Raw genomic sequence first — 22,452 nt, forward strand, 5'->3', positions numbered from 1 at the left:
GCCAACACAAAGTATCAAGTATTTGCGAAGTGTAAAGGAGATCATACATGGATTTCTAAATATTTTAAAAGCATAAATTTGAAAATTGTGAAGTGCATTCATATTCAGCCTCCCTGAGTCAATATCTTGTAGGACCACCTTTCGCTGCAATTACTGCTGCAAATCTTTTGGGGTATGTCTCTACCAACTTTGCACATCTACTGTCTGAAATTTTTGCCATTTCTTCTTTGCAAACTAGCTCCAGTTCAGTAAAACTGGTTGGAGAGTGTCTGTGAACAGAAATTTTCAAGTCTTATCACAGATTCTCAATGGGATTTTGGTCTGGATTTTAACTGGGCCATTCCAACACCATGAATATGCTTTGATCTAAACCATTCTATTGTAGCTCTTGCAGTATGTTTAGGTCGTTGTTCTGCGGGAAGATGAACCTACACCCCAGTCTCAAGTCTTTTGCAGCCTCTAACACGTTTTCCTCCAGTACTGCCCTGTATTTAGCTCCATCCATCTTCCCATCAACTCTGGCCAACTTACCTGTCCCTGCTGAAGAAAAGCATCCCCACAGCTTGATGCTACCACCACTATGTTTGACAGTAGGTATGATGTTTTCAGTGTGATATGCAGTGATAGTTTTCTGCTAGAATTAGCATTTTTCAATTAGCCCAAAAAGTTCTACTTCGGTCTCCTCTGACCAGAGCACCTTACAGAGCACAACTTTATTTGATAGGACATCAGATAGGGCCTAGTGTGCGTGAGAAGTAGACATAAGGTCAGGACAGCAAGCAGTGCTGCATGACATGGGTGTCCTGAAGTGAGGAGAGATCAAGATGGTGGTTAGCATGAAACAGAGTAAAAAGGAAAAGAGAACCATCAGGAGGACAGAGTAATCAAACGGAGATGGGTCCTGGGGTAGGATGCCTTGCAGTGCAGCCCAGAGTTTATAACTCCAAGAGGCAATGAGCCAAGATGGAACAAAGTACGTAAGATGAAAATAGTGCCCCAGCCAGGAGTTCCATGATGTCAGTGACAGAGAAGTTAAGTACCGGCCATACTGGCAACATAGTTCCCTTGAGGGGAAAGAAGATGTGGAACCTCGGGTTGAGGATAGGACTTTTGCTAACTGGGCTGTAGTACTGAGCTGGGTTGTGGTGAAATAGAGTGAAATAGTAAAGAAAGAGAACAAACAAGGAAAGAGAAAGGAATAGAGACCGTGTGTGAAGATGCTCCGTATGATGAAGGAAACGTCCCTAAAGTTGTGTACCCGCAACCTACAGTACATAATTCCCACAAAGTTATCGATAAGTAAAATGTTTCTTTTTGACTGGTGATCTCCCTCATTGAAGTCCTCAACATCTGGTCCTGGCAAACCAAAGTCATCAGTAACATGCGGCTTGCAAGGGCATAGCACCCCCATAGCACAAGTCTACACACCCAGCCAGGAACCCCACCTTCGTGTAACGTTTCTGGGCAGAAGAAAGGGGGCTGAGTACAAATTCACATCACAATTTTTAGATTTATATTTTAAAACATTTAGAAACAAATACTTGTTACTTTTTGCTGGTATATTACATACAATCCCAATAAAATACATTTAAGTTTGTGGGAGTAATATGAAAACATGTGAAATAGTTCACAGAGTTGAAATACTTTCTCAAGGCACTGTATGTGGTTAGTAGCCTGTAAACTGAGAATTTGATCTATGATATTTTATGTAGCTTAAAATGTAATTTTCTTCTTCAGTTTGAATAAAGTTTTGTTAAATGGGACAATCAAATATTATTTATTCCCCTGTCATAATTCTTTAAATAGTAATGTAAAGTTTTCATAACATTTTTGGGCCAAGTCACAGTTGTACATGTAGCAAGACATTACTTTTTTGGCCAGGCAGGGAAAGCTTTAACATCTTTAGCCTTTTTGTATCTGCAGGTTGACACCAGTTGCATATAACTGCTTAAACAACTAATACGTTATAAAACTTTACTTATACCTATTTAAAGTATGTAATTCACACTATGTTTTGTTCCCAGGCAGTGGAGCTTGGACCTCACAAAGGCTTGTCACTGCCAGAAGTTCCAGACCAAGTTCTGTACACAATTGGAAGCTGTATTCTTGTTATTGGTTCAGTTGGTGTTATTGGAAATCTTCTCGTTCTTTATGCATTTTACTGGTACAGTATTAAAATAATTGTTATCAGTTCTACTAAAAAATATTATTTGATATTAAAATATTATTTGATATTATTATTTAATATTAATAGTATTCCTGTGGTTGTGGATTCTTCTGCAATACCACATCCGAAGGTACATGACATGATTTTATTACAATCCAGGTTAAAAAAAATTGTACTAGGCGCCATCACATGCTCTAAAAGAGCAAAATAGGTCCAAGACATGATGCTACACTAAACCCTGTATGGTAAATGTGTGTTATACAGAAGTGCGGAGGGGCTGTATTTAGTATCTACCAAATGTGGATGTATTTAACCTTCATGTGTCCATATGCAGAAGACCTTTTAAGTGTTGCATTTTTTTTATCATTTTTAGTCATATTTCTGTTGTATTATCCCTCATATTAATAACCAGTTTGTTCTATTTTCAGTAATAAGAAACTAAGAACAGCTCCAAACTACTTCATAATGAACTTAGCAATAAGCGATTTGCTCATGTCAGCTACCCAAGCACCGGTCTGCTTCATGAACAGCTTCAACAGGCAGTGGATCCTTGATGGAATAGGTAATAGACCATTATTAACATATCCAATCTGTTTATCCTATTTTACCAATCAGGTATAAATAAAATGAATAGGTACATTAAGTTGTTATTATCTTTACTATTTAATTTATTAGTCATTCTTCTCACAGATATTAAAAATGTCCTACATGATCAGAATTACTTTGACACAAAAATTGCAAAAGTAAATAATTGATCCTGAATTTTGCACTCAGGGTCAGGATCGCATCTAAAATATTTGCAATAAGAATTAAATAGATTAATCCTATCCTATTGAGCAATTTCCAAGTGTTTTTCATAAAATCACCTAGCTATTCCAGCAAGAAGAAAATTAAGTTACTAACTATTCTCTTGAATGAGGTGAATTTGCCAAGTGTTTCAAGGTACTTAATGCATTTCTATTGACAAGGTAGGAAATTGTAAAAAAAAAAAGCCAGGTGTAGCTCTACCTTTAAGACTTGTATATACCTTTAAGATGTTAAAAATGGACACCCATACGCAGTCTACTACGTCAAAGTGTCCACCTCCAGTAGGCATACACTCCCAAAAATGATGCATGACAGAGCACACGTTCACTCTGTCGGCACCATTATAGTCTATGGCCCATCGGCGCATACACTCGAATGCGGGGGGGTTCAGACGCAAGCCCTGACGAGCTTTTTCACACTGGTGCCATAACGCAGTGTGAAAGCGCCCTTATTTGCAACTCACTCAGCGTAGTGCGAAGAACTGCAAAAATTCACTGTTTGCCAATTATTTCTTTCTCAATGTGAATGTACAAAGTAGTTAGTTGACTTTTTTTTTTAAATAATAAAAACATATGTAAAAAAAATGAATTTGTGGATATTTTAAACTCTAAATGAGAAAGCGTCAACTCTTTTTCTTTTTACATAAAAAAGACTATCATACTAAAATAAAATACACAGTGATTGACACAATTTCAGAGGATGCTTAAAAAAATTATAGCCAATTTTAGCCATTGCATGCAGAATGCGCATAAAATTCCAGTTTCATATTCTATGAATAACAGTAATGTATCCCAGGATTTTTGTCATTTAGACAATTTCAATTATTCCTCAAATGGTTACTGTGCATGTGAGACATCACAGCAGGTAGTATCCTCTCACTAGCTCAGAGAAAACGGGAAATCTAGGGTCTGCAGAGAAATAAAACTGATGACGAATGCAGAGTAGAAGTTATATGAAGTCCAGATAATAGAATTATTCCATGTTTACACACACATGACAGCCAATTCTGAAGAGTCACCTGAAATGGCAGTTATTCTTTAAAGGGGTATCCTCATGTTAATTAATTACTTTACTTAGACAGCATAAAAATAAGCAAGTTTGCAATTGAATTGTTTTTTCTATCCACTTTAATTCCCCTTCTATTAGAGTATTCATCTTACATAGTGTGCAGCTGGTTTCTAAGGAGCTCAGCCACCAGTGCCTGGCTGAGTGCTGAGTGTGCTTAGTAGTTGCATTCCAGGAGAGAAGTTAACTCCTTATATCCCACCCAGCTCTCTCCAGCTCATTAATTTCTATACAGCAGTTAGCTTCTCACCTTCCCCTTCTACCTCTCAGCTCTGTATAGGGCTCTGATCACACTTACATAATCACAATACACCAGCCCTCAGCATCAGCATTTTCCAGATCAATTCTCCTAATCAGGGCATTCATTTTCTTTAGCCCTGTGTTTGTTCAAATGCACTGTGATAACAGTGTAGACTAAGAACAAACACTGGCAGACTGTTTATCTGTAGTAGCAGATAGCTCCTGACCAGAGCTATCATTCAAGAAGAAGCTCAAACCCTCCCCCAAGCCAACAGAAAGTAAGGAGACTGCATAGCTCTGAGTTTCTTAACAGGCAGCCTGAGAATACCCCTTTAAGGAATGTAATGAAACGCTGTATTAACTTTGCTTGTTATGATATTTTTACTGTATCACAACCAATGCTTGTCTATCATCCATTGTGTACATTATAACCACAATATTTACTTGAAATCCATTAAACATTAAGGCTATGATATAGTTAAACATATTTTTCTTCTGTATGACCCACTTTGGTTGTCTGGTATGGTTGTGAAGGTTGGTGCATGGCATCGATGCAATAATTTTGTTAGTGCGGTGCCTTCATTAACCGACCATCTTCTGACGTCACTTCTTTCTTCTTTGGCAGCTTCTTGGATTACTGTTGGCGCTCCAGCCAGCTGTCTACACTAAAAAGCTGCTTCTGGAAGTGACGTCAGGAAGATGGCAGAACATTACACCAGGTAGACCAAGGTGAATCAGACAGGTATAATATCTTAATTATTAATTTATATTTTCTATATGCTGAATTTATGTGTTAGTGTGAGTGCAATATTATTTCATATTTTTTTTCTTCCACAGTATGATACATACAGTTGGTGCATGCTTGGTATAAGGCTGCGTGCCCACTATGCGTTTTTCAAGCGTTTTTGCTGTGGAATTTCCGCAGCGACAACGCTTAAAAAACCTTGGTAATACGTGTCCCGTGGTCTCCAATGATAATCCGCATGTACTGTGCACATTCTGCAGAGATTTCCGCTGCGGATTATCATTGCGGAAAAATATGCAGCATGTCCATTAATTTTGCGGACATGCAGCGTAATTGCCGCCATTTACTTGCATTGAAACGCATAATATCCGTGTCAGCACATTTGCACACAAGGATATTATGCGATTCTATGTACGGATGGTACCCGGGTCTGGAGAAGAGGAGACTCTTCTCCAGACCCAGGTACCATAGAACCTGTTAAACAAAGAATTTAAAATAAAAAATAAAGATTATACTTACAGTACAGACCAAAAGTTTGTACAGACATTCTCATTTAAAGATTTTTCTGTATTTTCATGACTATGAAAATTGTACATTCACAATGAAGGCATCAAAACTATGAATAAACACATGTGGAATTATATACTTAACAAAAAAGTGTGAAACCACTGAAAATATGTCTTATATTCTAGGTTCTTCAAAGTAGCCACCTTTTGCTTTGATGACTGCTTTGCACACTCTTGGCATTCTCTTGATAAGCTTCAAGAGGTAGTCACCGGAAATGGTCTTCCAACAATCTTGAAGGAGTTCCCAGAAATGCTTAGCACTTGTTGGCCCTTTTGCCTTCACTCTGCAGTCCAGCTCACCCCAAACCATCTCAATTGGGTTCAGGTCTGGTGACTGTGGAGGCCAGGTCATCTGGCGTAGCACCCCATTACTCTCCTTCTTGGTCAAATAGCCCTTACACAGCCTGGAGGTGTGTTTGGGGTCATTGTCCTGTTGAAAAATAAATGAAGGTCCAACTAAACGCAAACCGGATGGAATAGCCTGCCGCTGCAAGATGCTGTGGTAGCCATGCTGGTTCAGTATGCTTTCAATTTTGAATAAATGCTCAACAGTGTCACCAGCAAAGCACCCCCACACCATCACACCCACCTCCTCCATGCTTCACGGTGGGAACCAGGCATGTAGAGTCCATCCGTTCACCTTTTCTGTGTCGCACAAACACACGGTGGTTCGAACCAATGATCTCAAATTTGGACTCATCAGACCAAAGCACAGATTTCCACTGGTCTAATGTCCATTCCTTGTGTTCTTTAGCCCAAACAAGTCTCTTCTGCTTGTTGCCTGTCCTTAGCAGTGGTTTCCTAGCAGCTATTTTACCATGAAGGCCTGCTGCACAAAGTCTCCTCTACACAGTTGTTGTAGAGATGTGTCTGCTGCTAGAACTCTGTGTGGCATTGACCTGGTCTCTAATCTGAGCTGCTGTTAACCTGCGATTTCTGAGGCAGGTGACTTGGATAAACTTATCCTCTGAAGCAGAGGTGACTCTTGGTCTTCCTTTCCTCGGGCGGTCCTCATGTGAGCCAGTTTCTTTGTAGCGCTTGATGGTTTTTGCAACTTCACTTGGGGACACTTTCAAAGTTTGCCCAATTTTTTGGACTGACTGACCTTCATTTCTTAAAGGAATGATGGCCACTCGTTTTTCTTTACTTAGCTGCTTTTTTCTTGCCATAATACAAATTCTAACAGTCTATTCAGTAGGACTATCAGCTGTGTATCCACCAGACTTCTGCACAACACAACTGATGGTCCCAACCCCATTTATAAGGCAAGAAATCCCACTTATTAAACCTGACAGGGCACACCTGTGAAGTGAAAACCATTTCCGGTGACTACCTCTTGAAGCTCATGAAGAGAATGAAAAGAGTGTGCAAAGCAGTCATCAAAGCAAAAGGTGGCTACTTTGAAGAACCAAGACTATAAGACATATTTTCAGTTATTTCACACTTTTTTGTTAAGTATATAATTCCACATGTGTTAACTCATAGTTTTGATGCCTTCAGTGTGAATGTACAATTTTCAAAGTCATGAAAATACAGAAAAATCTTTAAATGAGAAGGTGTGTCCAAACTTTTGGTATGTACTGTACCTTCTGATGGCCCCCGGTCTCCTCAGCGATGCGTCCGGTGTGTTGTATGGGTCGCGGTGGTGTGAGGACCTGAGATGATGTAATTTAGTCATGTGACAGGTCACGTGACCTGTCACATGACTCAATGACGTCATCGCAGGTCCTTTCACACCACCGCGACCGATACAACAGACCGGACGGAGCGGAGAAAATACCGGGGGCCATCGGAAGGTAAGTATAATCTTTATTTTTTACCATTCTTATTCTTTTTTTTTAACTATTACTTGGTCACACTGTATAAATCCATGCCGGTTGCATGGATTTATACAGTGTGACCAAGTTGCCAAGCACTTTTCCAAGTGATACTAAAATCACTTGGAAAAGCGCTTGATAACCCGCATGCAGAAATGCATGTGAAGAACGCTTCACATCCGCATGTCCCTGGCAGTAAAAATGCATGTAAAATCCGCATGCGGTTTTCCTGCCAGGGAGAAGCGGAAAAAATGTGCAGCATTTCTGCATCGTGGGCACTTAGCCTAAAAGTGAAAGGAATTTATAAATTATTAGCTACAAATTAAGCTTGGCTTCTTCTTATGGTTCAGTAAGCCGTGAAGATGCATGACTTTATCAAGTGGTTACAAGTAGTCATAAATATATTTTTTTTTACTTTTGGCTGAGCAGTTCATATATTTTAAGCCTTTGAAGACAGGTTCACCTCTGTACCAATCTGTTGCTGTTTGTTCATTTGCTACTCTTGTATGTAATATATGTTTTATGTATGTAAACCCTATTCACATGTATGGCACCCACAAATTAATGGTGCTTTAAAATAAATAATTATTATGGATTGTATAAGGAACATATAATTACTGCATTATAGTCAAGGAAGTTGCTCGTGCCTATAGAATTTCTTTCACTAATTTCGCAATTGAACACAACTAAGAAATCCTACATGTACTGTGTATGTAATTTGTCTTCTGCCAAGCACCTCAATGTGCCCTCTCGTGTTTGCCACCTTTTATAGTCTGGAAAAGAGATTCACCTCCAAAGTTATCTGATAAAATTGTTTGACTCAGGCTTTGCCAGATGCTGATGTTATACACAATTCCTCAGTATCCTGACAACTTTAGTTCTATAATCTACATTACAGGGAAAGTAACTATGCTGATGAATGAACAACTGCATGGAATTTCCATGTTCTCCTTGTGTTTGTGTGGGTTTCCTCCAGGTACTCTAGTTTCCTCCCCAAAACTTAGTGAAGATCAATATACACCTCATATTTCTCTGCTGATCCCATTTTGGGGCTCTGTGATCCCCTTGCACTCTCTATAGTTTGCTGCAACTATTATACCCCAACACAGGAACATGTGACTACTGTGCCCATCACTGGTGATTCACTACAGCCAGTGACTGACTGCAGTGGTCACGTGTGTCTTTGTTGGGATGTCATAATTGCAGCAGGTAGGAGAAACTCTTGGGGGCGAGCAGAGTCAGAAATTTTTATTCACCAAACTACACTCTGCAAAGGGCTCCAATTGGCACCAAGCTACCCTCTATGGGTAAATTTGGACAAGCCAGATTTTGTTACTGAGGTTTATGCGACTGTAAATCATTTCCATTCCTATAAATGGGCTGTTTTGTTGACAAGCACATGGATTTTGCTATTTACTTTCAGATGAATTGGACAGGAACAGAAACTTTTGCAACAATATTTGCAGCATGTAAATCCATTCTAAAAGTTTGAATATCGGAACATAGCTTCATCATTTGCTGTCACATAAAGTTCTTCAACCAAATTTCTTCTCTCATCTAACTTAAGAGTGACTGTAAGGGCTATATATCTGTCTCAGACAATGGAGAAGATGGAGAAAATAAGATCTCCATCTTCTCCACACCTGTGCTCCAATTCTCACATGCAAGAGAATCGGATCACACTAAGACGACACTCAGATCGAACTCTGATCAGAGTTTGAGCCAAGTGTCATTAGCATAATTGACCCAATTCTCTTGCATGAGAGAATATACACTTGTGTGGCCCCGGATAAGGATCAATATCATGACTACTATGCCCCTGATTCATCAAGACTGGCAAACTTCACACAATTATGAGAGGGTGGGGTGGAGTGCGAGGTTCCTGATTCATTTAGAGGCACATGCCTCTTAATGAATCAGGAGTGTCTGACAAGCCGCACCCTGCCTCAAATGGTATGCCAGTCCCTGCTGGAGTAAGATTTGTGGCATAGCAAAATCACTCCCCTGTCCTGCCCCAAGCTCCGCCCACTTTGTCAGAACTAGGCAATAATGGCATGAGAAAGCCAAAAGTCACAAAATGTTAACACAACCTCAAGTGGCACTAAAATTCTCCGACGTTTCAAACAATTCTGGTGTAAAAGCTTTGATGAATTGGGCCCTATATGTTGTATCATTTGGAAAGATCTATAATTTCTTCATTAATGTTTAGCATTTTTTAATTTTAAATATTTTGCTATTTCATTGTAGCATTTCACTGCCCAGATTTGTTTCAATAACAGCATTAAAATGTAATTTTTGGTGAATTTGTCAGTAATTTTTGCATTTAAAAAAAAATTAGATGGGTTTTTATAAATGAATGACATTACAAATATTTATCTTGGACACATAACAGAAATGTCTTGTCTAAAAACAGTGCAATATGTGTGCTGGAACAGAGCGGTAAAGTCAGCAAAGTCTAACCACAAGACATGCATTTACTTTTACACTAAAGTCTTTTCTGTCTCTGGTTTAACCTCCATGCCATGTGCAGGGGCTCAGAACAACAGACACCATATAGGATTGATTCTCACCCAAACAGACACCTTCTTTCATAAAATTGGTTGCCAATAATGTCTTTTAAGGAATTCAGTAAATTCTGTGTTCACAAAAATCTCATGATCTTTATAACATCTCCCATTTGTTCAAACACTACCTTCTCACCATGTTGTGAGAACCTAGTAAAGCCTTTCCTTGTTCATTTAGTCCCTTCACATGTTAAAGTATGTTCTCATATGATATATTTTTCAATGTGTTTTCATTTCTTTTTGTGAAAAAAAAAAAAAAACGAATAAAATATTATTTGTCATTTTTTATGAAATGGCAGAAAAAAGTGTAAACACAGTACTTAGGAATGTACTGCATCAGCAGTGATTGCTTATAATAATTTCTCCCTAATGGTGAAATGAACCTAGGGGGCTGAGAGGGCTGATGTCACGGGTGTGTCAGAAGTGACAGACAGTCGTCCTGCAGTTGGTTGTTGGAGATCTCCTCGTTTGGCATTACAGACGCCATCTTAGAGGCTGTCTCTCTAGGACCCAGTGGCTACCTTCCTCTTGCTAATTAACACCTTGGCCTGGATGTATAAATACTTGCTGTCTGCTAGAGGGAGGTGCCGGCGATACTCACATTACCCCTTGTGAAGGCTCGGAGCAAGTGCATTACTTCTTACTCTCTGGAGCTATGAGGATGGGTGTTCATCTCTCTGAAGTCGACTTAAAGCTAAGCTAATTTCCCTTTCTGGTTCCCCCTTGTTGTCTTTAGTTGTCAGTGGGGATTGACTAGCGCTCATCCCCCCTCCCTTCCCTAGCCAGGGTCAAACACCAGGGAAAGACAGGGTGAGGTTCGCATACGGCAATTGGTGCAGAACTAATATAGGGAGGTTAGTGGAGACAGAGTGATATTAGATCAGCCTAGGAGGTCTCAACTTCCCCCTTTCCCTAGAGTCTGGGCTCCCTTTCCCTCTTCCTTTTGTGTTGCACAAGTCTTTCCCACACCTTGTGTGACAGCTGATGAGCGGCATGGCGAAGCAAGCAAGCTACCCTGCATGAATCAGGGAATTTAATTATCGGGCTAGGGCAGCAAACTGAATCTTTTGCTCTTGGTAAAGGCTGAGCTAAAAAAAAAGAAGGACAGTGGCTAAAAAAATCTTGATTTCCCACAATTTCCGAGCCATCCACAAATACAGGGGCAAATTTAAAATAACAGATTGTAATCTTGTGAGCAGGGCCCTTACTCCTTCTGTAGCTGTGGAACTATGTGTTACTTTGTGATGTTTTTATTGTCTGTACATGTCCCCGCTTAATTATAAAGTGCTGCGGAATTTGTTAGCGCTATAGAAATACAATTATTATTATTGAAAGTGACATTAAAAAAAACTAAGCAAGAAATATAATTGTCCTCAGTGTTATTTAGTTTTCAGCATTTCTCCAATGATTCCGAGAAAGTCAGTCTTTTATAAATTTTTCTGACAACAGAGACGTTAATCTCCACCTGATAAGGCTGGGGACTGTCTAACCACAAGACATGCATTTACTTTCACACTAAAGTATTTTATGCATCTGATTTAACTTAAATGCCATACAGCATAATGTAGAGACAGAGAACCTAATTCCAGCGATGTGTCACTTACTGGACTGGTTGCTGAAGTTTTGATAAAATCACTGTTTTATCTGCAGGAGATTATCACTAGAGGACTAGTAAACCTGTTGCCATGTAGTCCTCCATATCCATGAGCTCTGTATTATCCCAACCTTACCACTAATTAGCAGCTTTCTGTGTACACTGTGCAATGGGAGAAAGCTGCCAATCATTGTTGTCAATAAGGTTATACACAGCTCAGCATTCAGAAAGCTGCTAGATCTGGAGCAGATAAAACAGTGATCTTATCAAAATCATAGCAAGCAGCCCAGTAAGTGACACATCACTGGAATCAGAGTCTCTGTCCCTACATCATGCTGCTTTCAGATGTGGTACTAAATACTTTATGAAAGATTCTCTTTAAGGGAAGAAGTGCTAGGAGAGGTTTTTTTTGTGCATTTCTGTTATGTAATGTTTCTTTAACACAGGATGTATTGTCAACATATTATGCTAATGGATTTAATGGCAATAGAGCAGAATTTGAATTACTTATTATTACGTATATCATGCACAGAAATTCTAATATTGATGAATCACCCTAGAAGCAATTTCACATCTCATGAACTTCATTAGATTTTGATGTATTCCTATATTGTGTAAATAATTGAATATTATATTATTGGTAAAGTGACATAAATGATTTCACGCAGTTAGAATGTTTTATGCTGCATTTATTATGATATTAGTCTTGTTTTCTCATTCTTTTCTAGCCTGCAATATCTATGCATTCTGTGGTGCATTATTTGGGATCACCTCCATGATGACGTTACTGGCTATTGCTGTGGATCGTTATTTAGTTATAACCAAACCATTGCAATCTATACAGTGGTCATCAAAAAAGCGGACGATGCAAGTAATCGTTCTCGTGTGGCTCTATTCACTTGTGTGGAGTATGGCACCGTTACTTGGCTGGAGTAAGTGCAATCACTTTGACATATTAGTGAGAACACATAAGAAATGATAGCTGAGAGGCACTCAGACTGATTATCTGCATTGTATCTAGGGTAAATCACTATTTCAGATTAAAATCAGATTTCATATTATGAAATATTACTTAGGATTAAGGGACTAAAAGTCAAAGACTGTATTGCCTACCGTGGCTTTTAGGTTTATTATACAATTTTTACATGATCTTATTCACAATTTTTTGAGGAACATTAAGATGTAGCGTTAGTTTGATATTTGCCACACTGTAATATTATGTAATATTTTTTGCATTATAACTGAATTTAATATCTTAACACCTTATTTGTGGATTTTTATTGGGCTGCCTGCAGAACATTAAAGGGGACCTGTCATGTCCTCAAATGCTATTAAACTGCAGATATGTGATTAATCTACAAGTTAAAGTGGTTGTCCAGTCTTGAACTATAAGTCTACAGTCACTGCACTCTGTTAGGATTCTCCGGTGCAAGCGCAATGAGCGGGCGGTCATGTGATCGCAAGTGTGCGATCTGCAGACTTCCAGCCACATTCCGACTAGACTGTTTCTGGCTTTACTCACTACACTTGCATTGAGCGAGGTCGCGCCCATCTAGTCAGCAAGTGACTGCATGTGTGCGAATCATATACTTGTGGTCACTCAGTGTGTGCAGTGTGACGATTCACATATCTTCAGTCACATAATATAATGACTTGTAGCTTAAGACCGGACAGCCCCTTTAATAGCGTTGTAAAACTGTGCAGCCACTGCACTGGCATGGCTTCAGTCACCACTTTGTACACAGTGAGCAGTGGCTGTAAGCAGGCCCCGGCACTGACTGATCAGAGAGGATGCCATGTCACATTTGAAGAGCCCCTGATGTGCCTAAACAGTGAAAAGCTCCCAGAAGTGACCCCATTTTGGAAGCTACACCCCTCAAGGAATGTATCTAGATGTGTGGTGAGTACCTTGAACCCACAGGTGCTTTACAGAAATTTTTATATATATTTTTTTCCACAAAAATATTCTTTTAGCCACAATTTTTTCAATTTCACAAGAGTAACAGGAGAAAATTGACCCAAAAATATGTTGTGCAATTTCTCCTGGGTACACAGATACCACATATGTGGAGGAAAACTACTGTTTGGGCACACGACAGGGCTCAGAAAGGAAGGAGTGACGTTTTGGAATGCAGACTTTGATGGAATGGTCTGCGGTGTCATGTCGCATTTGGAGAGCTCCTGATGTGCCTAAACAGTGGAAACACCCCACAAATGACCCCATTTTGGAAACTAAACCCCTCAAGGAATTTATCTAGATATATGGTGAGCATCTTGAACCCACAGGTGGTTTACAGAATTATACAACGTTGATCTGTGAAAATTAAAAAATATATTTTTCCCATAAAAATGTTTTAGCCCCAAATTTTTTCATTTTTATTTTCTCAAGGATAGCAGGAGAAAATGGACCACAAAATTTGTTGTGCAATTTCTGTCCTACCGATACTCCATATGTGGGGGTAAATTATTTTTGAGGCACAATGCAAAGCTCAGAAGGGAAGAAGTGCCATATTGGGGTTCCGATTTTTCTGAATTGGTTTGATGGTGCCATGTCACATTGGCAGAGCCCCTGAGGTGCCAGAACAGCAGAAATCCCCCATAAGTAACCTCATTTTACAAACTACACCCCTCATCTAGGGGTACAGTGATCATATTGATACCACATGAGCCTCACAGAATTTTTATACCATTGGGCAGTGAAGAAAGAATAATTAAATTTTTACCACTAAAATGTTGTTTTAGCCTAGTAGGACAAAATGGACCTCAGTTTCTTGTAAACATTTCTCCTGAGTGCAACAATATCCTGCATGTAATCAGAAAATACTTTTCAGAAGGGAAGGAGAGTCATATTATAGTGCAGATTTTACTGTTTTGGTATGCGGGTGCCATGACATACTGGGAAAGCTCCTGAGGTGCCAGAACAGCAGAACCCCCCATAAATGACAAATTACCCCATTTGACAAACTGCACCTCTAAATGAATTCATCAAGTGGTGCAGTGATGATATTGACACCACAGGTGTGTCGCAGAATTTTAATTTTATACCATTGGGCAGTAAAGAAAAAATAATTACATTTTTGCCACCAAAATTCTGTTTTAGGCCCAGATTTTACATTTTCACATAGGGAAATGGGAAATAAAATGGCACCAAAATGTGTCCCACAATTTCTGCTGAATTTAGAAATACCCCATATGTGGCTGTGCAGTACTGCTTAGCCATATGATGAGACTCGAGACTGATGGAGCGCTTTTTGCCTCCTGGACCGCAGATTTTCCTAGAATAGTTTGCAGACTCCATATGCAGAGCCCCTATGTGCTGAAAGAGCAGAGTCCCCTCTCAATTGACCCAATTTTGGAAATTATGCCCCTTTGGGAATTTTTCTTCAGGTTGTTGGGAACATTTTACATGACATTTTGGATCACATTTATCCTGCTCTCTATGCTAAGCACTTATGACGCGCCCCCTGGGCCTGTGTTGTGCAGGGGAACTCGGAACTGGGCCTGTTGTAGAATGCTGGGGGTTGTAGTCTCCGTGTGGCGGTGACCCGGTCTGTGCCCAGAGTGGTCAAACCAGTGGCAGTCTTAATGTATAGCATAACGTATGGCTGGTGACTTGGGGCCTTCTGTTAGCCTCGGCTCCTGGATGGCGGCGCTGGTCCCTTCTTTGTGACTGAGCCTCCGGGCTTCTATGGCCAGAGGACCTGGAATCCCCTGCTGGCTGGTTTCTGCTGCTGGGTATATATCAGTCCCCACAGCCTCGGACTCCTGTGTCCGGTTTTAGTAACTTCAGCCAGGGCGAGCTATATCTCTGCTCACAGCCCCTGGCCTTCTGCTTCTGCTCCTACAGAGCTCCTGATGTATCTTTTCCTGTGTCTGCAGCTTCACTCTAGGCTCTGACTGCTCTGCTTGTTCTGCAGGCTCTGTCTCTGTCTGCTCTAATCCCGCCCCAGACCCAGTTTTTAAGGGCAGATTCCTCCCCTCCCAGGTCTGGCGGGCAGTGTTGCATGCTTAGGGCTCCTGACCAGAGAAACCTCCCACTTGCTCTCAGACATAATATCTCTATTACTGTGGCAACCAGACCCCTGGGGTGTCACACTTACTTTGGGGTTTCCATCTAAATCTCTGAGTGAAGCGATTCAGATGAACTCCAAGAGGGATCCATTCACCAAAATGAGGCAGCAGAGTTACTCTGGACTCCATCTGGCCTCTGTTCAGCGTTGTCCTTTTCAGAAGTGCACAAAACTGTGGTCAACCGCGCTTTTATGCACGCCTAAAAAGATGGACATTGCCGGATCATAGGCCAGACGGTGTCCACAGTGCCTCCATCTGCCCCACTATGAGTAATCTTCAGCCAGGCATTCCATCTGAATCAAGTATTTCAGAGATTTAGGCTATGTGCACACAATGTGGATTTGGTGTGCTTTTTGTGCGTTTTTTTCCTTGTGGAAATGCAGCAGAAATGCATTGCATATCTTATCCCATGACTTCCTATGACATTTTGCAAGTTCTGTGCACATGTTCAGGATTTTTTCTGCACGGATTTTACGTGCGGAAAAAAACGCAGCATGTCCATTCTTTGTGCATTTCCGCATGCGGATTTGCCTATACAATGCATTTGAAAAACGCATTGCAAATCCGCAAGTAAAAATGCTTCAAAAACGCTTAAAAAACGCATTTAAAAAACGCATTTTTTTCTGTCAAGGACATGCAGAAATGCTCCGGAAAATTTCTGCTTCATTTCTGTATCATGGGCACATAGCCTTACACGTAGATCACAGGATAAATGTGAGCCAAGCCTTACTGCGATCTTTGGGAGGTAGAATGAAAAAAAATCAACAGCAGGTGAAGAATTGGTTTTACTTATTTTTTACACCGTTCCTCATGCAGTTTAAGTGATTAGACAACTTTATTCTTCGGGTCGGTGCGTTTACAGCGATATTAGATTTCTATACACTTTTTCTGTTTGGCTGCTGTCACACACTAAACGACGCTTTTTATTGCAAAGACTAGTTTTTGCATTGCCATATTTAGAAAGCAATAATTTTTCCATATTTTGGCCGACAGAGTCATGTGAGGGCTTGTTTTTTGCAGAACAAGTTGACATTTTATTGGTACCATTTTCGGGCACATAACATTTTTTGATCGCTTTGTGCTCCAATTTTTGGGAGGCAGAATGAACAAAAACCAGCAATTCAGGAATTGTGTTTTTTTTTTTTTTATGCCGTTCCGCGTGTGGTAAAACTGATAAAGCAGCTTTATTCTTTGGCGGGTCAGTACGATTACAGTGTTATCACATTTTTATCTTTTTTATGTTTTGGCGCTTCTACACAATAAAAAATATTTTATAGAAAAAATAATTATTTTCACATTGTTTTATTCAGAGAGCTATAACTCTTTTATTTTTCCACTCATAGAGCTCTACGATGGCTTATTTTTTCTGGACAAGATGACATTTTCAGCTATACTATTTTTATTTACATTTGTCTTTTTGACTGTGTTTTATTCCACTTTTAGTTTTTTTTTCCCAGTTTCTTTTTTTTTTTTTTTTTTTTTTACGGTGTTCACTGAAGGGGTTAACTAGTGTGACAGTTTAATGGGGCGTGTTGTTCCGAATGCGTCAATACTAAACATGTGTACCTTTTTTTTAAACATAAAAATACTAAATTTATGGGTACAATATATATATATTTTTTTTTATTATTTTGTGATTTTTTTTAAAAAAATTTTTTTACAATTTTTTAAACTTTTTTGCTTAATCCCTCCATGGGACTTTGACTTTCAGGAGCCTGATCGCTGTTATAAACAATTGCAATGCACGAGCATTGCAATAATTTATAATTATCAGTGCTGCACTGGCACAAGCCCAAAAAAAATCTTTGACACGAATGGGCATATACACACGTGGTCAAAATTGTTGGTACCCCTTGTTTAATGAAAGAAAAACCCACAATGGTCACAGAAATAACTTGAATCTGACAAAAGTAATAATAAATTAAAAATCTATGAAAATGAACAAATGAAAGTCAGACATTGCTTTTCAACCCTGCTTCCACAGAATAGGCCTGGACAGAAATGATAGTACTCTTAGCTTAATATTTTGTTGAACAACCTTTTGAGGCAATCACTGCAATCAAACGATTCCTGTAACTGTCAATGAGACTTCTGCACCTCTCAACAGGTATTTTGGTCCACTCCTCATGAGCAAACTGCTCCAGTTGTCTCTTGTTTGAAGGTTGCCTTTTTCAGACGGCATGTTTCAGCTCTTTCCAGGATTTAGGTCAGGGCTCATAGAAGGCCACTTGAGAATAGTCCAATGTTTTACTCTTGGCCATTCTTGGGTGTTTTTAGCTGTGTGGTTTGGGTCATTATCCTGTTGCAAGATCCATGACCTGCTGCTGAGACCAAGCTTTCTGACACTGGGCAGCACATATCTCTCTAGAATCCCTTGATAGTATTGAGATTTCATTGTACCCTTCACAGATTCAAGACACCTGTGCCAGATGCAGAAAAGCAACCCCAGAACATAACAGAGCCTCCTCCATGTTTCACAGTAGGGACAGTGTTCTTTTCTTCATATGCTTCATTTTTCCGTCTGTGAACATAGAGCTGATGTGCCTTGCCAAAAACTTCCATTTATGTCTCATCTGTCCATAGGACATTCTCCCAGAAGCTTTGTGGCTTGACAACATGTAGTTTGGCAAATTCCAGTCTGGCTTTTTTATGATTAGTTTCAACAATGGTGTTCTCCTTGGTCGTCTCCCATGAAGTCCACTTTGGATCAAACAACGACAGATGGTGCGATCTGACACTGATGTTCCTTGAGCTTGAAGTTTACCTTTATTCTCTTTAGAAGTTATCCTGGGCTCTTTTGTTACCATTCGTATTATCCATCTCTTTGATTTGTCATCAATTTTCCTCCTGCGGCCATGTCCAGGGAGGTTGGCTACAGTCCCATGGATCCTAAATTTCTGAATAATATGTGCAACTGTAGTCACAGGAACATCAAGCTGCTTGGAGATGGTCTTATAACCTTTACCTTTAACATGCTTGTGACGCGCCCCCTGGGCCTGTGCTGCTGCTGGGGAACCCGGAACCGGATCGCTGAGATGCTGGGGGTTGTAGTCTCCGTGTGGCGGTGACCCGGTCCGTGCCCAGGGTGGTCAAACCAGTGGCAGTCTATTTGTATTGTAATAAGTGTCCGACTACGCCACCCGTGGATTGCGGTCAGTGGGGACCGCCGCTGCGCTGCAGACCGCTGAGGCTGATGTTGTTTGCGCAGCCGAGTATGGGATGACTCCCCACGGGAGAAGTATTGCCTCAGGGCAGCTAATGTGGAAGATGATGGGAGTGATGGTCTGAGGGTCCCAGTGCTAATGGTGCAGGAGCGGCAAGGAATCACAGAGATGGGAGGTGCAGTTCAGGGTCTTTACTGATGGTACAAGGCGGACCCTCCCGGGAGTACTGGCTAGTATAAGGGGCCTGGTCAGTCTGCGAGCAAGCAGGAGTTCCCCTGGCCAGATGGAGTTGTAGGCCTCCCCGTTAATCTGCACTCTTCCTGGCTACCTGGCTGTCAGCGGTTACAAGTAGCCCACGTCCCTGAGTATACCGTGTGGTGCTCACCCGTATGGCTGGTGACTTGGGGCCTTCTGTTAGCCTCCGCTCCTGGATGGCGGCGCTGGTCCCTTCTCTGTGACTGAGCCTCCGGGCTTCTATGGCCAGAGGACCTGGAATCCCCTGCCGGCTGGTTTCTGCTGCTGGGTGTATATCAGTCCCCACAGCCTCGGACTCCTGTGTCCAGCTTTAGTATCTTCGTCCAGGGCGAGCTCTGCTCAGCTCCAGCCCCTGGACTTCTGCTACTGCTCCTACAGAGCTCCTGTTCTTGCTTTCCCTGTGTCTGGAACTGAACTCCAGGCTCTGACTGCTCTAATCCCGCCCCAGACCCAGTTTAAAAGGGCAGATTCCTCCCCTCCCAGGTCTGGGCGGACCGTGTTGCATGCTTAGGGATCCTGACCAGAGAAACCTCCCACTTGCTCTCAGACATAATATCTCTATTACTGCGGCAACCAGACCCCTGGGGTGTCGCATTCCCCCCTAGTAAATTTTAGTACTCCGGGACTAAACACATTTTTGAAGAAACATAAATACAAGGTATAACAATAACAAGACAACATATTTACAAGAAGCTTTAGTCTGTAGAGGTCACGGCGTTTCCGTGACCGGGTGTCCATATCACCCAAGGTGAAGTTTATGAAACAAAGGGGTGTCCATGTCACCCAACAAGGCGAAGTCTTGGCACAGAATAGGGGACCTGTCCAAAGCAAACCCCTTGCGTTGTCCTTGGGCGTGGCTGCAAGGCTAGAGCTAGCTACTTTGGGCCGCAAGTAGGCCACGCCAGACAGGTTTTCTCTTCTGCGACCGTCTTCGCAAGAGGCACCAAGGTGCAACTATCTACAAAACTGTTCCGGTTATCCAGTGTCCATAACCTGTAAGTCCAAATAAATCTGCAAGACAATTTTCAATCACATTAGTTCCCAAGGTTATTCTAGGGTGACTCTCATGACGGTCTATGTCCACTATAATCAGTCCCTGTGCCGCCAGTTCGACTTTACCGATCTTAATGGTCACCTCCTTGAATCCCACCTGCGGCACGGACTGACCATTGCTGGCGATGATACTCAGGTCGTCATCTGGGTAGCGGGTTATGTCCGAGTCATTCCAGTACTGCTTAAAGAGCACGTACGGGATGGTGGTCACCTGTGACCCAGTGTCTAGTAGGGCACTCATAGGAATGCCATCCAGTACCACAGGCAAGATTGGACGTCCCCCTACGTATTTATCATGCCAGTTCGATGGGCCTGATGATCTTATGCCTGGGGGTTGGCCCTCTACCCCAGGTTGTGCCCGTTTAAATGACAGTACCTTGCCACATGTCCGGGTTGATTGCAGCGGCGGCAGATGGGTCGTCCATCCTCGTTGTATCTGTCGCTGGGTCTTCCTCTGGCCGGTGGGGTCCTCCTCAGTCGGCGCCACGGGACGTCCTCCGGTCCGGATGCCAGCTGGATCTTTTCTGGAGAAGAGACCTGTAAAGACTGCACAGTTCTGGTTAGCGCGGCAACGCTCTTAGTCAGCTCTTGGACCTGATGGTGCAGGTCTGTAGCCGGGTCACTGTTTAAAGCCTGCGCATCAGCTCCCACAGGCTCTGCAGACAAGGGCGCCGTCCCCTGGTGGTAAGTGATAGCAGGGCGCCTGTGGGTCACAGCGCCACCTGGTGCCGGTTCTCGGAGCACCCGGATGGCTCTGTCCTTGAACTGTGCAAAGTCCAGGTCAGGGTCCTGTAAGGCCATTGCCCGCAACTGGGTCCGGTGGGCATTGCACAATAGACCCTCAATAAATTGTTCAGTCAACAGCTTATCTTCATTTCCCACGCTGTCAGGGTCTGCCTGCTTAATGGCTCTCAGGGCCTCTTGTAAGTTTAAAGCATAGTCTCTTATACTTTCATGAGCCCGTTGTTTGCACCCATAAAATCTTAGTTTTATTTCGGCTGAGGTGCGGGTGTCAAACGTGTCTTTCAGCCGGGCTAGTATCTCTCTGACAGTCCTCTTCCTCCCAGGTGGCCAGGACTTTACCTCCCTTTGGGCTGCCCCGATTAATTGGGCCACCAGGATGCTCACTTTTTGCTCTTCTGTGAGGGGGTACACCTGGAAGAGGCTATCCAGTCTTTCTCTAAAGTCATTTAGGGTATGTGACTCCCCTGAGTACTGGGGTAGCCAGGCTGCCCCCGGGATATAGGGCATGGTGAAGGGCATGACCGCAGCAGCGGTTGCGCTGGCGGTGGCTGTGGCAGTGGAGCTCCCCTCGGTATCCGGCATCCTCCTCCCCCCTAGTGGACCGTGGCCTACCTTGCGATGCTCTTCTTCCGTAGGCCGCGGCTCCGCAGTCGATCGTCGGGGTTGAGGACCTGGCGTCGCGCTCCGATGACGTCAGCATCGCTCTTCCTCCCTTCCAGGACCTTGCGCAGCGTCAGCGTGGGGCGGAGCTTCGAATCTCGCGCGCTTTCGGCGTCCAAGCCCCTCTTCTTCCTGTGCGGCGTCCCGAAGATGGCATCCGATGGCGGGAAGCAGCTGCGGATGGCGGGAAGAAGGCAGAAGACGGCGGGAAACGGTCCAAGATGGCGTCTGATGGCGGGAAGAAGGCAGAAGATGGCGGGAAACGGTCCAATATGGCGTCTGATTGGGGTGAATCGGCTCCGGACGGTGGGAAACTTCACCACAGGTAAGTTCAAAAAGTCTTTTTCAGGCACGCAGTACCCGGTGGTTGCGGGCACGAAATCCTGCCGACTACGCCAAAGTTGATGCGCCCCCTGGGCCTGTCCTGCTGCTGGGGAACCCGGAACCGGATCGCTGAGATGCTGGGGGTTGTAGTCTCCGTGTGGCGGTGACCCGGTCCGTGCCCAGGGTGGTCAAACCAGTGGCAGTCTATTTGTATTGTAATAAGTGTCCGACTACGCCACCCGTGGATTGCGGTCAGTGGGGACCGCCGCTGCGCTGCAGACCGCTGAGGCTGATGTTGTTTGCGCAGCCGAGTATGGGATGACTCCCCACGGGAGAAGTATTGCCTCAGGGCAGCTAATGTGGAAGATGATGGGAGTGATGGTCTGAGGGTCCCAGTGCTAATGGTGCAGGAGCGGCAAGGAATCACAGAGACGGGAGGTGCAGTTCAGGGTCTTTACTGATGGTACAAGGCGGACCCTCCCGGGAGTACTGGCTAGTATAAGGGGCCTGGTCAGTCTGCGAGCAAGCAGGAGTTCCCCTGGCCAGGTGGAGTTGTAGGCCTCCCCGTTAATCTGCACTCTTCCTGGCTACCTTGCTGTCAGCGGTTACAAGTAGC

At 42.6% G+C, this 22,452-nt stretch overlaps 1 protein-coding gene across 3 annotated transcripts in view; it reads left to right on the forward strand.

The window, feature by feature from the left end:
* LOC141153439 (melanopsin-B-like) overlaps nucleotides 1-22,452 on the forward strand; it is a 343,613-nt gene that overhangs the window by 124,075 nt on the left and 197,086 nt on the right. For all 3 annotated transcript variants that reach the window (XM_073638228.1, XM_073638237.1, XM_073638245.1), the window contains exons 2-4: nucleotides 2,025-2,164; nucleotides 2,596-2,729; nucleotides 12,294-12,497. In XM_073638228.1, coding sequence (XP_073494329.1) covers nucleotides 2,025-2,164; nucleotides 2,596-2,729; nucleotides 12,294-12,497 — 478 coding nt within the window. The remainder of the gene's footprint in view (nucleotides 1-2,024; nucleotides 2,165-2,595; nucleotides 2,730-12,293; nucleotides 12,498-22,452) is intronic.

The sequence above is a fragment of the Phyllobates terribilis genome, unplaced genomic scaffold (genome assembly GCF_046119375.1).
Source record: "Phyllobates terribilis strain yellow unplaced genomic scaffold, ASM4611937v1 Scaffold_1__5_contigs__length_1240528914, whole genome shotgun sequence".
Classification (NCBI taxonomy): domain Eukaryota; kingdom Metazoa; phylum Chordata; class Amphibia; order Anura; family Dendrobatidae; genus Phyllobates; species Phyllobates terribilis.